Source organism: Alnus glutinosa, chromosome 11 (assembly GCF_958979055.1).
Source record: "Alnus glutinosa chromosome 11, dhAlnGlut1.1, whole genome shotgun sequence".
Taxonomy (NCBI): Eukaryota; Viridiplantae; Streptophyta; class Magnoliopsida; order Fagales; family Betulaceae; genus Alnus; species Alnus glutinosa.
Genome location: NC_084896.1, coordinates 13,254,318 through 13,270,718, shown reverse-complemented (window position 1 = coordinate 13,270,718; position 16,401 = coordinate 13,254,318). Strand labels below are relative to the sequence as shown.

Genomic DNA, 16,401 nt, shown 5'->3' with positions numbered 1-16,401 from the left:
AAACTGTTTGCAAATGCTACATTGATATTCTTTGTTTCGAGTTTCCTACCGTTAAGGGTTCTTTTACTTGGTTTATCTGTTTTGTCTAAACCAGAAGATTTTCTATTTGAAGCTCTTGTTTTGTTGGCTTTTCTATTTGAAGCTTTTGTTGGTTTTATTGGAGATGAGTTTCAAGTTGTCGGAGAGTTCGGCCAACTCTGAGGTGGAGCGAGTCTCGTGGATCTGTTTGGAGTTGAAAATGGAAGGCATTTTCGACTTTTTTGTCCTTCAACGTCATGTGCGCGGCACATGTGTATTTTCCATCCATATAGGCGGCCCAAACTGACGGATGGGGCCAAAAAGCAAGCGTCTGGTAGTTTGGGGGGCCAGAATCCAAGCTTTGGTAGTTTGGGGTGCCATCCGGAGAATCGATGGTAGTTTGGGGGGCTTTTTTGTATTTTTCCCTTTATAAATTGTTCGCACTACTTAAAAAGCCCTATTTAAAATACAACACAAAATATTAGATAAATAAAGCTCATGTATTTACCAATATTAAAATAACATTTTATATAAAACTAAATATCCCTTTTTTGTATCTTTTCTTCCTTCTTTTTCTTCTACTTTTCTACCAACCAACTACACACACGTGCACCCCTTCCTTTTTGTTTTATCATTTTCTTTTGTTTTTCTTTTCATTTCTACTCTTGCTTTCCCCTGTTCTTTTCTCCTTCCCCGACGCGCGCGCACACACAGTAGAAAAGAAAAAGAGAGTTAGAGAGGCTTACTACAAAAAGGAGAGGATCCCTGCTAGACCGAGAGAAGAGGGAAGAGATTGGGTAATTTTTCTGAGTTTGGTTTCTTGATTAAGGGCATCCACCGAGAGATAATAGGGAGGAAAATCAGAGTTTTATGTTCTGTTTTTCTGCCTGTCCGTAATACACAAAGGGAAGGGAAGAAAGTGATTTTCCTGAGTTCTCTTTAGGTTCAGTGTGATGAAGAGTTGAGGGAATAGAGTGCACTTCTCTGATTTTCTGCACTATCAAAGGGAAGAAGAGGTTTGAAGAAAGTTGCAGAGATATCAAGCAAGAGAGATGGAGAGCTTCTATTGGGTTTTCTATTCCTCTTTCCTTTTCTTTTCTGTTTAAGGAAGGAGAAACTGCAGGGATGAGTTTGCCCAGAGTTTCTGCCACCGTTCAGAAGAAGAGAAGAAGAAAGCTATAGAGGAAAAGAGAGAAACCGAGAGATATATGCAAAGAATCATAAAGAAAGAAGAGATGGTAGTGTGCGTGAAAACGAAGGGCTGCAACTCAATATATAGTAACAGGAAGGGTCCGGATCACTTGGGGCAGAAATGATCTAATGGCTGAAGTGTAAACTTGCTCAGCAAGTTGGTGCGCTGGAGGGGGAATGAATGTAGGCATTAAAATATCTTCAATCTTTAACAAACTAGAGATTGGATTCCAACTAAACTGACGTTAATATGCTAACTAAGTTGTTGCTTAGTTATATTTTTTTGTCTTCTAGTGTCTCAAGAATGATGGGTTAGGATTCAACGTGAAAATGGGAATGCTACACCTAGATCTGGGCTAGCTTGGTTCATGTGCTGGGTTTATGGAGAATTAAAATGGCCCATTAATAACATAATTGAATTTTCGTCCTATTCAGAGGTATAGTTTTTAGCGGATGTTTTTAGATACTAAATGGAGTCCAAAAATTATGAAATTTGGAGGGTAGTTAGAGAACTTCGAGACGAGCGTTCTGGCTTTTGAATCAATGAAAACGGAGTTCGTTTGACCCTATTTTCGTTATTCCAAAGTTTAAGGTCCGTTTGAGTTTTTATCAAATTAAAACTATAAAGGCTTCTAAATGAATATTTATTTTTATAAATATTCATATTTATTCTTTTGCCTTATTGTTAGGTTTTAAAACATATTTTAAGATATTTTATTTAATATCTTAAAATACGGGGTGTTACAGAGGCTGCGGATAGTTTTGAATAACTGGCTCCGTTCGGACTATGGGCTCTCGATTGATCTGGCTTCCGGAATGTGTGTTCATCACCATGCTGGATCTTCTTTTTCTTTTATGAGGAACAAATAATCGTTTCCCATAGACAGCACCAAACTGTTGGTACAATTTCTGGTATGGTGTGAATCTGCACGTTCTTCTAATGTTCTTCACGCTTCTCAATAATTCTACAAAATGAGCAAACCTAAAGGACCCTTTTAGGGGTCCTCTCCGATGCCTAAATTAGCTTCTGTGAGAAAATAATATTCTGTGCATAAAAAATTTAGTCTTAGTTTATACCTGGGGTATGAGCCTATTTATAAGCAAAGAGGTGGAGTCAAACCTGAATTAGAATTCCTGCTCCTTGTTGATCTAGAACTGCAGTTAGAGTTCTAATTGGACTTTGATCCTTTATTAGACTTCTAATCTGATCATTCTTCTTATCTGATCTTTTATTTGACTTTTGATCTGATTGGACCATGAGTCCTATTCCAATTCCACCAGGAATAGGACTACTGATCAAACTATACTTGGAATAATTAGAGTCCTATCCCAATTCTCTTGGGCTCACGTACTGATTGGATTATGACTACTTACTTCAATTCAACTTGGAGTAGAGTCCTAATCGGAATTTACTGAGATAACTGATACCTGATTTCTCTGGAGTAGTTGCTAAATGTCTATCTCCTCCTTGGATCGGGTTGAATGGAATTTATCCCGAACAACTTTCACAAATTTATAGTCTCAAATTTCTATTTCATTTCTTATGTACTTGATCTTGGAAAACCTTTAAAAATATAATTACCTTTAACCCTTGAAAAGACTATATTAGTGAAACATTTCAGCTTGAGTGCTAGCAGATCTTCACAATATCTCCCTAAACACCATCTCTAAACTATAGAGAATTCAATACCAAATTCTGTAAAGAATACATACCTAGAAGCCTCTATTTATAGGCTAAGACGACCTAAATTGAGTCTGTCTTTGATTTCTCTAGGTGGTGTTCGGACAGAAGCATTGAGCGCTCAGACGGTCAACTATGCAACCGGCTTTCCATAATGCGCTTCACGCGTTTACATATTAAGGACGCGTTCGGATGGTGTTGCCCTAGAGTCCGGACGGTTGCACTCTGTTTGCGCGTAATTACCATAATAAGGACCGCGTCTGAACGGTGTTGCCCTATTGGCCGGACAGATGCATAATGTATGCACGCAATTTCCTTATCAAGGATCTCAGCGTCCGGACGGTGTTGTCCTGTCGTCCGGACGGGTGCAAGTTGTCTTCCCACTCCATGTCTGCAAAGGAAAGATGGAATCTTCTTGAACTCCGAAGAGCGTCCGAACGTGTGGCCATGACGTCCGAACAGATGCAACCTTGAGCTGTTCGAAGCTTCTCGACACTGATGGGTGTCTAGACGCATGATTGAGTCGTTCGGACGGAAACATGGGATCCAACTTCTCTGAGTTGGAATCTACACAAAATCTTCCTTGAATGCTTGAAATAGCTTTTCTGAATTACTTTGAAGATTTTGAAATACACGGCATCCCTGATTATGACACTAACATTACATGGTATTGATTTTGTCAATAGATCTTCACAAATCCTACAAAGATTTGTTCTATTGCGAGTGGTAATTTATTAGTGATATATTTTTGTTATTTTAAAATCAACTGCAAAACAAAAAATACTTACTTGAAGAATTCGACCACTCCTTGGCTTTATGGGCAAGATTTTGGTCCTTGCTCCTTTACGAAGAACATGTGATGAGACCTTTAGATCTTCTCACCAATGATTAATGATAAACAAGAGAGTGGGTTCTCAACTTGCTCTTCAAAACTTAAACTTATTCTCGAGAGTTAACTCAAGAATATTAGTTCTTAGTAAAAATTAAAGAATTGTTGCAGTTGCTTATCTTTTGAAGAGCTACAAGCATATCTATTTATAAGCTCTGAATACTAGGAGAGTGGGAGATTTAAGCAATATGGGACAAGCTGAAGCAGAAGTTCTAGTAGAGCTAAAACTTCCCTCGGGGTGGACAGCTAGGGTTTGGAAGACCCAAGCTTTCCACCTCATGGAGTTGACGCAAGAGGCCAGGGAAAAATTCCCTGGCCAATTCGTCAACTGTAGTCCCCTTTGGGCTTGGGTTTTATCCCAAAGCCCAATCTCACCTCTTGCATCTCATGCACAGTAAACAATTGTAATTGCACTCTAATTTATATTTTTTATTAAAACAATTAATCCTTTAACCTTATTTAATATTGACTTTCGATTCCTCCATGAAATCTTCCATAGCAGAATTAAAGCCAAGATACTGTCATTTAATTCTCTACCTCTTTTTCTTTGAATCACTGACTTCATTTATTATTCTCGTACTCGTGAAAGACTTATTATATGTACATTATATTTTGGTATCTCATACCAAAATGATTTGGCCAAAGACTGAGAATAATCTAATCCATAAAATCTATCTCAATAGGAAATTTCTAATCCTTTTAATAAAGGACTAGGATTCCTTCTTGAGAAAAGCTTTCTCACAATGTTAATTGTGATCACCCAATGCATCAAGAATGTTGACCACCTATCTGGTATCACTCATAAATGCATCAAAGTGATCTACACTTCACATCTGAGTATATAATCCTATCAGGAATTAGAATCAATATCATAAGTAATATTAGGAGTATGAGTTTTTCCCATCGACAATATTTTAGTGAAAAAACAACTCTCATAGTTCGTTCAATGCACAACTATACATCAACCTGAAGCCTCCAACTTCGCCTGATCAAGATAAATCACAAAGATTCGATGTGTAACAGTCTTTGCAAATGGAATGCCCAATTCCATTACTGACTGCGAACTATACAAAGTTTAAGACTACAAGAATTATGGACTAAGACCTTGTGCGATAACCCCGTTACTCACACCATAGACCATTTTCAATGTAATCCAAGGGCCTTTCACATGCAAAATATAAAGAATCAAAATTAAGCATGTCAAATTAAATATGTTTTATGCTCAAAATAGATCAGTAAATAACAACTTTATTCATAACAAACTTATATGTTAATAGTACATTGGAATTTAGAGCATAAACTCCAACACAAGCAACATAGTTTGTCCTTCTTGGCTTGGGTCAACATTTGTCAACCCAAGGCTTTGGGTGGATGCCTTAAAAGGCAAATACTTTTTTGAATGCTCCTGTTAATCCTACTTCCTCTTGGACTTGGAAGGGTATGTTAAAGACTAGGACTGTTGTGGAAAAAGGGGCTTGGATTGCTATTTCTAATGGGGATAATATCAATATTTGGAATTCCACTTGGATTCCTTCTTTGCTTTCTCTTAAGACTAATCTGAACCCAAATCTGGTTGATTTATCTGACTTTAATGTGGCTGATTTGCTCAATACTTTGGATAGGACCTAGAACTATGATCTCTTGTGTGACTTATTTGATTACTCTATTGTCCAGCAAGTGTTAAACATTAACATTCCATGGACAAATGGACTTGGGCTTCTACTCCTTCAGGAGAATTTTCAGACAGATCTGCCCATGAATTGGCTTCTGCAAATTCAGGTGTCAGGCCCTCTCCTTTCTCTCTTGAGGATTGGCATTGTCTTTGGGCTCCCAAGCTTCAAACTAGGCTCAAGCACCTTCTCTAGAAAATGGCTTGGAACCTGCTGCCAGTTAGAGCAAATATTGGTAGGTTTGTTTATTTGGATGATGATGAAGCATGGGTGTGTCCTTTTTGCAAAGGTCCTTCTTAGAATTTATCCCACATTTTTCTTGAGTGTGCTTTTGCTCGTATTTAATGGAGTTGTTCCTCTTGCCTCTAAATTCAAATCTATTCTGTAATCAGCCTTTTCACTCATGGATCTTGGCTATTATCAAGCCAAACAATGTGCTTGCCATTCCTAAAAAAAGAAGTTTAAAGGTTTCAAGTTTTGCTGCCGTTACAATGGATCATATATAGTTTTCAAGGAACAATGTTGTGCAAAATGCAATCATTCGTCAGCCTTCCAACTCCATTAAGTATATTTCTGCTACCTTGGAGTCCCATATCTCAGCTTGGCATGCTACGATTCAACCTTCTCTTTGGTCCTCTCCTCAGCCCGATAGCATTAAAGCAAATTTTGTTGTTGCTATCAGACCTGGTTCTGCTGTTGCAGGTGTTGTGGTCAGTGACTCAGATGGTAACATTCTTCAAGCTGCTACCAAGATAATTCTCATGCAAGATGCTGCTATTGCTGAAGCTATTGTTGCTCTGCTTGCAGTCCGTTTGGCCTCTTCTTGTGGTTTTGATTCTCTCTCTTTTTTAAAAAAAATGGACCGATATTTCCCATGTCCACCACATGCCATGTGTTTTGGGAAGTGGTTTACACGCGTGTAGGCGGCATGAGTTTGTTGGTTTGGGTGAGATGGCATTTGTGTAGTTTCAGGTAAAGCAAATGGGCATTTCCTAACAATTGCGTGTATTAAAAGGAAAGGAGGCAAGATATTCGGATAAAGTGGAGAAGTAGGAACAGAAAGGAAGCAAGGAAAAAAGGGGGAGAAAGAAAAGGATGATGAGGAAGAAGATAATAGTTGCACTACTGTTGGCTGTGTGTGTCATCATTTCACAAATGGAGAGTGTTGAGCCCTCAGATCCCGATTGCTATGACCAGTGCTCCACTGGCTGCGTTCAACCAGACAGTAATTAATAAGCTCTTGCTCTATATATATTTATTTCCATTCGATCTCTAGCTCTACTCTCAAATGTCTTTCTTTGTGTGTTGTGCAGCAAGGCTTATGCAACGCTGTGACAGAAAGTGCCAGATTAAATGCGGTCCAGGTAACTTTCAAGCACTACAACTGCTTTATGTTATTTAAAATCATTTCCCCATATATATATATATATATATATATATATATGGATGATAGAGTAGACTGAATTGGTGTGTTTCTTCTGTATCAAGATGCAGATCCTGATTCTGAAGTCAATCTTGGTTAAACTCTCTCTCTCCCTCCCTCCCTCAAGGAAGGAAGGAAGCTAGCTTAATTTGTGGGCGGCCGCGCGCACACAGATCTTTTAATAAACTCTTTTTCTTTTTTTTCTCCTTCTACTTTCTGAGCGAGCACATGTTGCAGATCTAATATGAAGTCTTTGAATAAAAGAAGCCTGATTATGAGCAAATTGTTTACGGTGGTGATGAACAAAGAAACATGGGTCACTCGATATTTTTACCCATTTTTTACTTTATTGCAATCACAACCTTTAACTTTTGTGCGCTAAATTAAAACGCTTTTATTGAGCTAAGTGAATCAAGTGATAGTTTGTTACCCCTCAAACTACTAATTAATTAAAATAAATGAAAACACTTTATTTGAAAGTATCTATGTAATAACCCCGACCCCTTTTCAAGGGTAGAATAGTCTTTACCACCTATGAGAATAGTCTTTACGACCCACTCCCAATGACACAATATTGTCCGCTTTTGGCTCCCCAAACAGAACTTCCCAGGAGGTCACCCATCCTGAGATTGCTCTCGCAGCAGCACGCTTAACTGCGGAGTTCTGATCGGTTCATGGCCATCACGGCTTTAAAACGCGTTGTGTCATATAGGGTGCATTTATACATATAAGCACATCCTCATTCCCAGGCGATGTGGGACGTCACAATCACCCCCCCTTGGGACCCAGCGTCTTCGCTGGCGACCCTCATGGGATCACCCCATTCTTGGCATCCCAGCGAGTGCCCGCCGGCAACCCTCTTGGGCTTGTGCACGCTCCCACCATCTCAGGCTGGGCAATGGCTCTGATACCAAAACTGTAACGCCCCCAAACCGCTAAGGGTTAGGTTTGTCCATTTTCATACACCAAACTGCAAAGATTCGTAAGGTCTGCCAACAACCTAGCTAATATGCTGAATTTAATAACAAAAATAATAAAGATTTTAAAACTCAGAGCTTTAATAAATGCGGAAACAGTTATTTCAAAATGAACAACTATGTTTGATTCAATAATTGAAAATCTAAAGAAAAACTAAATTTATTGTGCAAATGCACTTATGAAGGTAACTGAGATGCAATGTCCTAATGCTAGCCTAGATCCCATCCCGGCCGCCTAGGTCTCTCTGCTCATAACCTGAAAACAAAACAAAATAAGGGGTGAGCGAAAAATGCTCAGTAAGGTAACCCTCAACCATAAAACGGTTGAATTAACTTCATTTTCTTTAAAACAATTATTAAAATATACTTGAAATTTAAATTTCTAGAATACAATAAAAAAAAAATTCGGCATTTTACTTAACACATAAAATTACTGATTGATAAATTAATTTCTCATATGTAGGGCCCATGCACACTATTACGCCCTGTGTACTAGGGTTGCGCGGTCTACTGTGACCTCAGGCAGGTAAACTGTGGCCACAGGCCCTGCCCCATCAGCTAATTAATTGAAGTGCACTTAGCATGACATAGGGATGGATCCGCTCTCTCTAAGTCTCTGGGCGGTTGCGCTTCCATCCAAGCAACGGTACCGAGCTTCAACTCTGTAAATCTCTGTGAATATCTCTGGGGCCAAAATAATAATCTTCTCCACACACACGTGCCTCATTTTCAAAAATTATTCTTATTCTTTTGATAACTCTGGAGGCAACGTGTGGGGAGGGTTTTTGCTCTCCTTTTCTCATTAATTTAAAAAAAAAAACTGTAATTTCCCGTCTCGGGAACCAACTACACAATTTACGAAAAACAAGAAAATCCTTTATAACCAAAGCTTCTTTTAAAACAGTGATTTCAAGATTAACATTTATACCGACAGTTTTCATCTCAAAACTATTTTTAAAACAGTCCTTCATGCATCAATATAATTTGAAATATAGAACAAGGACAATTAATTGCAAATATAACTTTTAAAAAAAAGGATAAAGTAATATGACATAAAACAATTTGAAAAGGGGTAGAGGATCCCTTACCTCTCTGATTGCAATAAGTTGCTGGACTAACTCAACTGCTAACTAGTCACCTGGTACAGGTTTAAATAAATCAATACCTCGTGCTAGCCACTAAACTACACACTAACACCACTAGGATTTGTCTTGCTAACCTACTGAGAATGGATTCTCTAGATATGTTTAACGACATTAATTATTCTAAATCATTAAATAAGTAATAAAACGTTTTCTTTTATTGACATTAGGAATACGACTCCATAAAGGTAATTGTCATTAGAAATATTTTATTTTATAATTATAGAGTTTAATAAATTCCGATATCACAAACTATACCCTTAAGTAAAATAATTTATAAAAATGATCCATGATTTTTTTTTTTTTTTTGGAATTTACAAGAACTTTCAAAATCCTTGAATTAAAATTCTGTTTCTTATAACTTTGTGGAATAGATGCGAATTAATTAAAATAATTGGGAAGATAGAAACATGGCATGAGAACACTTGTTCAATACAAAAAAAAAAATCAAAATAAATTAGAAAGACCACTCATGCTAGGCTACGGAAATCATACCACAAATAAGGAATCATAAATAAAATAAACATAAAAATAAAAGTAAAGGGGTGAAAAGGACAAGTCATAATGGCTTGTATTTGAGAGAAGGGGGAGAAAATAAAATTTAAGGAAAGGGAAGAGTGTATCAGAGAGAAGAACGAGAATAGTAAAATAGACAATGAAAGTCAAGCTTGTGGTCCTACCCATTTGATGAAAGAGAGAAAAAGGATAGCAGCCAAACATGTACTCGATTTTTAACAGATAGAAGAGAACAAAATAAAAGAAAAAAAAAAAACGACAGGCCTGCTGTGATACGCCAATAATAGAAAAGAAAAGAAAAGAGATTAGAATATACCTGCAATGTTTTTTGAGGGAGACAAAGGTTGTAAAAGTTTCTTCTGAGAGAGAGAGAGACGCTTGAAAATTTTATGAAGGAATAAGAGAGGCTGACGGCTAAGGAGAATATTTATAGGAGTAGAGTTTTATTCTTTGGCTACTAGGGTTTTATATAATAAAACAGGTATTTCAATAGGAATAAAACTGCTTAAAAATATAAAATCTGGTCCTCATATTTTTTATAAATATAAAATTTAAAAGTGAAACTTAAATTGATATAAATTTATTAAATTTAAAAGCAGGTGTTTTAATAAAACATAGAAGCAGTTATTTAATAATAAGAAATAAAATTTTCATATGTAAAATCATGTGTTTATTATTCCCGTCTAGTTATCCATTCTCATAGGTGGTAAAGACTATTCTACCCTTGAAAAGGGGTCGGGGTTATTACAATCTCCCCTCCTTATAAGAATTTCGTCCTCGAAATTCGGTAATCGACTACGACAATAGCTATGAAAGGTACCTGATAAATCAAAGTCGTACTTAGTCTGTTCATCAACTCCTTAATAAATCAGTCCCATGCTTGACGAGATCAGGAACTAGGGCCTTGCGCTTCGGTTCATCTGGTGTACGCCCTCAGCTTCCTTATTCTACTGGGCAAACAATTGCGGGTAATTGTCACGCATAGTTTCTTCCAATTCCCACGAAGCTTCCTCTGGCGATTGGTGGTTACTCCACATTACCTTGACCATTGGGATCCGTCTCCGGCGTAATTCGTTCTCTTTCTTATCAATGATCTTCATGGGTACCTCCTCGTATGACAAATTTTCTCGTATGGGAATCGTTTCTGCCTCCAACACGTGTGAGGGGTCTGCGACATATTTTCGTAATGCCGATACATGGAAGACATTGTGCACTCCAGACAAACATGGCGGTAATGCTAAGCGATATGCTAAAGGGCCAACTCGATCCAATATCTCGTAGGGTCCGATGTATCGAGGGTTCAGCTTACCTCTCTTCCCAAAACGTGTCACTCCTTTCATTGGTGCTACCTTAAGAAATACTTTATCTCCATTTGTGAACTCCAGATCTCTCCGTCGGTGATCCGCGTAGCTCTTTTGTCGGTTTTGAGCCTCGGTCAATCTCTGTCTGATTAGTGTAACCTTCTCTGCCGTTTCCTGAATTAACTCTGGTCCTGTCAATTGTCGTTCTCCAACCTCGTCCCAATAGAGTGGTGATCGGCACTTTCTTCCGTAGAGGGCTTCATATGGTGCCATCTTGATGCTTGCTTGGTAGCTATTATTGTATGCAAATTCTATTAAAGGAATATACTGACTCCAACTACCTTTGAAATCCAGAACACACGCTCTCAACATGTCTTCCAATGTTTGGATTGTTCTTTCCGATTGCCCGTCCGTCTGAGGGTGGAATGCAGTACTAAAGTTCAGCTTCGTTCCCATTGCGGCTTGCAGGCTCTGCCAAAATCGAGAAGTAAAGCGTGGGTCACGATCTGAAATGATTGACACTGGCACACCGTGTAGTCGTACAATCTCACTCACATACTCCTTTGCCAAACGACTCATGTCATATGTTGTTTTAATGGGCAGAAAATGTGCTGACTTCGTCAGACGATCCACCACTACCCAAACTGCATCCAATCCAGTCACCGTCTTCGGTAAACTCGTGACGAAGTCCATGGCTATATGTTCCCACTTCCATTCTGGAATGGTTAATGGTTTGAGCATCCCCGCTGGTTTCTGATGTTCTGCTTTGATCCGTTGACAGGTAAGGCAACGTTCTACAAACTGTGCAACTTCCCTCTTCATGCCGTTCCACCAATAGTGCTCCTTTAAGTCCCGATACATTTTAGTGCTTCCCGGATGTACTGTATACAGTGATTGGTGAGCTTCTGCTAAGATCACTCTTTTTAGATTGTCTTCCTTCGGTACACATAAACGGTTTCGGTATCTTAGTGCCCCGTCTTCAGAAATACTAAAATCTTCTCGTCCACTTTTACCGACTTCCGTCCGGATTTTCACTAGTTCATCATCGACTAGCTGGGCCACTCTAATCTGTTCTAGTAAAGTTGGTTCTAAGGTTAACTTTCCAAGGTAAGACTGCACTTCCTCCACTGCCAGTTCAATGCCCGCTCTATCCATATCCAGAAGTAACTCCTTTTGAGTTGTAAACATTGCTGCTACCCTTCCCACTGTAGTCTTCCTGCTGAGGGCGTCGGCCACCACGTTTGCTTTCCCAGGGTGATAGTTGATGGAGCAGTCGTAATCACTGAGGAGTTCTAGCCACCGTCTTTGGCGCATGTTGAGTTCCTTCTGGGTAAAGAAATACTTTAAGCTCTTGTGATCTGTGTAAATTTCGCAATGCTCCCCGTAAAGATAGTGTCGCCAAATCTTCAAGGCGAAAACCACTGCAGCAAGCTCAAGATCATGAGTCGGATAATTACGTTCATGCACTTTTAGTTGCCTTGAGGCATAGGCAATCACTTTCCCGTTTTGCATCAAAACACAACCTAATCCCTTGTAGGAAGCGTCGCTGTAAATTACGAATCCACCAGTCCCGGATGGGAGAGTGAGAACAGGTGCTGTGACCAATCGGTGTTTCAGCTCTTGAAAACTCCTTTCACAATCCTCCGTCCAAATGAACGCCTCATTCTTCTTGGTAAGTTTGGTTAAGGGTGCAGCTAGCTTGGAAAACCCTTCAACGAATCTTCTATAATAACCTGCAAGGCCCAAGAAGCTTCGTATCTCATGGACACTCGTAGGCCTTACCCAATTAACCACGGCCTCCACCTTACTGGGATCCACCGAAATTCCTTCCTTTGATATAACATGCCCCAAGAATGTTACTTCTCCCAACCAGAATTCACACTTCTTGAATTTTGCAAAAAGTTTATGTTTCCTCAAGATACTCAATACCGTAGACAAATGCTCCTCGTGCTCTTCTCGACTCTTCGAATAAATTAATATATCATCAATAAATACCACCACACACCTATCAACGAGTTCTCGAAAGGTTCGATTCATCATGTCCATGAATGCGGCCGGCGCATTGGTTAGTCCGAACGGCATCACTAGGAACTCGTAGTGTCCGTAACGCGTTCTGAATGCTGTCTTTTGGATATCTACTTCCTTAATCTTGAGTTGATGGTATCCGGACCTTAAGTCAATCTTAGAGAATACTTGGGAACCGTGTAATTGATCAAAAAGGTCATCAATTCTTGGTAGCGGGTATTTGTTCTTGATGGTTACCTTGTTCAATTCTCTATAGTCGATACACAACCTCATCGATCCGTCCTTTTTCTTCACAAATAAAACGGGCGCTCCCCAAGGAGATACACTTGGGCGAATGAATCCTCTATCTAGGAGTTCTTGCAACTGCTCTTTCAACTCTTTCAGTTCGAGTGGTGCCATTCGGTACGGTGCCTTGGATATAGGTCCTGTGCCCGGTAATAAGTCTATGGTAAACTCGATCTCTCTATCGGGAGGTAACCCAGGTAGTTCCTCCGGAAACACATCCACAAAATCCCGCACGATAGGAATCTCCTCGAGCATTGTTTCTGGTGCTTCTTTTGTCACACACGCCAAGAATCCCGAACACCCTTGCTTCAAAAGCCGAGTCGCTTGCATTGCTGATACAAGCTTGGGTAAGTTGAAACTTCTATTCCCCTGAACTTTGAATTCTGCTGCTCCTGGTGGTCTGAACACTACTTCCTTGCAAAAACAATCGACACAAGCATGGTACATGGATAACCAATCCATACCTAGGATCACGTCAAACCCGCTCATTTCAAGTATAACAAGATTAGCCGGCATGACATGACCTTGTATGGAAATAGGGCAGTCTCTAACTACGGATGTACATACTACAGTTTTCCCTACAGGGGTAGCTACTGCTAGGTCTACATCTAACCATTCAGACATCAAATTACAGTCTCGAGAAAAAGAGTATGACACAAATGAATGCGTTGCACCAGAGTCAAAGAGCACAATAGCCTGATGGGATGAAATCAAGAGTGTACCTGTCACTACTTCGTTTGACGCTGCTGCATCACCTGGAGTCAGGGCATATACACGCGCAGGCGCAGTATTCCGTTGTTCCCCTGGGCGATTCTGATTGGTTGGATTATTGGTAGGGGCCCTGCAATCCTTAGCGAGGTGTCCTGGTCCACCACACCGATAACAACCCGGCTGTCCGAGTAGGCATCTCCCATAATGCATTTTCCCACAAGTCTGGCACATAGGGCGTTGTCCACCTCCTCCCTAATGATGGGGCTGCTGATGGGCCGTGTTTCCTCCACCCGTTGGGTTGAATCTTCTTTTGTTGTGATCATGGGAATTTCCACCATAACGACTCCCTTGTGGAGCACTCCTCTTTCTATGGTTGAAGTGCTCTGCATTGATATTCAGTGTCCGCTCCACCACCGACGCTTTGTTGACAAGTTCCGTTAGATTTCCAATTTCGAATGCAACCACCTGGTTCATGATCCTTGGCTGTAAGCCCCTTTCGAACTTTCTTGCCTTTAGGTCTTCCGTGGGTACTAAGTACGGCGCGAACCGTGATAGTTCTATGAACCTTGCTGCATATTGCTCCACTGTCGACGACCCTTGCACCAGGTCTGTAAATTCTTGTGCCTTAGCCAGTCGAACTGACTGAGGAAAGAAGCGTTCCAGGAATGCATCTTTGAAGTTCTTCCAGGTGATTGGTACGCCTACGCCTACCTGTTGTTGCAGGTGGTCCTTCTTTGATGTCCACCAACGTTCTGCTTCAGCTGTTAATTTGAAAGTAGCATAGTTGACCATCTGTTCATCCGTACAACACATAACCTCCATTAGCTTCTCCATCTGCAATACCCAGTTCTCTGCAGCCACCGCATCCGGAAGTCCTTCAAAACTAGGGGGGTGTTGCTTATTGAATTGTTCGAAAGTACAACCCCGTTGTTCTTCTTCATTCTGTCTCACCTCTCGGTTAGCATTTGCACCCATCTTCAGTAGGTCCACCAGTTGAGCAGCCAATGCGGTCAAAGTCTTGGGGTTTCCGTTCGGTGCCTGGTTTCCCACATTTCCGTTATTCTCATTCTCAGGGAGATTTCCTTGGTTGCGAGTGTGGGGTGCCATCTATACCATTGATGTTATAAGCGTTAGTGTTAAAAAAAAAAATAGGGAATGATTCCCTAGCACTGAATACAAGACAAAAGGGATTGACTCTGCTAGGCCGGAATGTGATTCCCCATTACCCCACTAAGTCTATCTTAATGATCTGGCTCCTACAGTCTACAGAACCTTATAACCTTTGCTCTGATACCAAAACTGTAACGACCCACTCCCAATGACACAATATTGTCCGCTTTTGGCTCCCCAAACAGAACTTCCCAGGAGGTCACCCATCCTGAGATTGCTCTCGCAGCAGCACGCTTAACTGCGGAGTTCTGATCGGTTCATGGCCATCACGGCTTTAAAACGCGTTGTGTCATATAGGGTGCATTTATACATATAAGCACATCCTCATTCCCAGGCGATGTGGGACGTCACAATCTATGGGCGAGCTTCTTCATTTTCTGAAAGTACATACCTATACCTGTACCATTCCCATTCCAACCGATAGAAGAAGCGCCCCCATTGCGGCGAGTCAGCGGGGGAGAAGTTCCTTTCTATCGAAGGAGTAAAATAACTTATAATAGATAAATATAATTATTATGAACCATATGAAGGCTAGGATATGCCAGAAATGCTTTCATATATTAGATGGGATATGCATCACATTGATCATTCGATCCCAATGTTAAGGCTGATCAAGGGACTTCAAAACCCGACCACATCGACACTGTCCACCTAAAGCGACATGTATCAATGGGTTTGTTAGGATTTGTTATAATATTTTATATTATTTTTCTATATTAGGCCTTTTTTCAGTTTTCTTTTATCATTGATTTCCTTTCTTATTTAGCCTAACTTTCTTGTTCACGACTCTTTAACACCTCTATAAATATCTAACACATCAATATATTCAAGATATACCCTTAACAGTCTTCACTCATTATATATTTCTACAGGGTTTCTAACAATGCAACTGTAGAAATATATGATAGGAAATAAACTATGAAAGAGAGAAAGAAGGGAGAGGGACCAGAGACAAAAACTGATGAAACTGTTAGGGCTATATCAGTGTATATTACATAATACAAAATGTCTCTATTTATAGAAACACTATGAATAATGACCAAATAAACCCTAGAATAATTAATGGAATAAACCCTACAAGAAAACTAAATAACAAGAATAGCATAAAATATAAAATATTCTAACAGGGAAGTGCCAGAGGTTTGGGCCATAAAAAGGCTATCGAAGTTGGTTAGAAAAGGCTGCCGGGAAGTGCCTGAATCCAGGGTGAACAAGAATGAAACCGTTGAACTGGGCCGAAAATGGTTTGAAACCGGTGTGAATTTGTTGAATCGTGTAAAAAATGTTCATAAATCGGAGTGAATCAGAATGAACCCACTGAATCAGGCCTGAAATGGTTAGAATTCAGATGAACCGGGCCAAAAATGGCTTGAAGTGGGAGTGAACCAGACTAAGCCCGCTG

The 16,401-nt window shown here is 39.9% G+C and overlaps 1 protein-coding gene and 1 long non-coding RNA gene across 2 annotated transcripts; one reads left to right on the top strand and one right to left on the bottom strand.

The window, feature by feature from the left end:
• The first annotated feature begins 6,478 nt into the window (after positions 1 to 6,478).
• On the top strand, positions 6,479 to 7,155 carry LOC133882618 (uncharacterized). The gene is made up of 3 exons (XR_009902694.1): positions 6,479 to 6,674; positions 6,763 to 6,813; positions 6,938 to 7,155. It is a non-coding gene; the product is annotated as an uncharacterized LOC133882618 (long non-coding RNA).
• A 6,926-nt stretch (positions 7,156 to 14,081) lies between these two features.
• Positions 14,082 to 14,936, bottom strand: LOC133881120 (uncharacterized). The gene has a single exon (XM_062320079.1). The coding sequence runs from the start codon at positions 14,934 to 14,936 to the stop codon at positions 14,082 to 14,084; it is 855 nt and encodes a 284-aa protein (XP_062176063.1).
• Positions 14,937 to 16,401: the final 1,465 nt, after the last annotated feature.

Bases quoted from the DNA above. Each gene is read 5' to 3' on its own strand.
- LOC133881120 (XM_062320079.1), bottom strand. From the start codon at position 14,936: ATGGCACCCCACACTCGCAACCAAGGAAATCTCCCTGAGAATGAGAAT.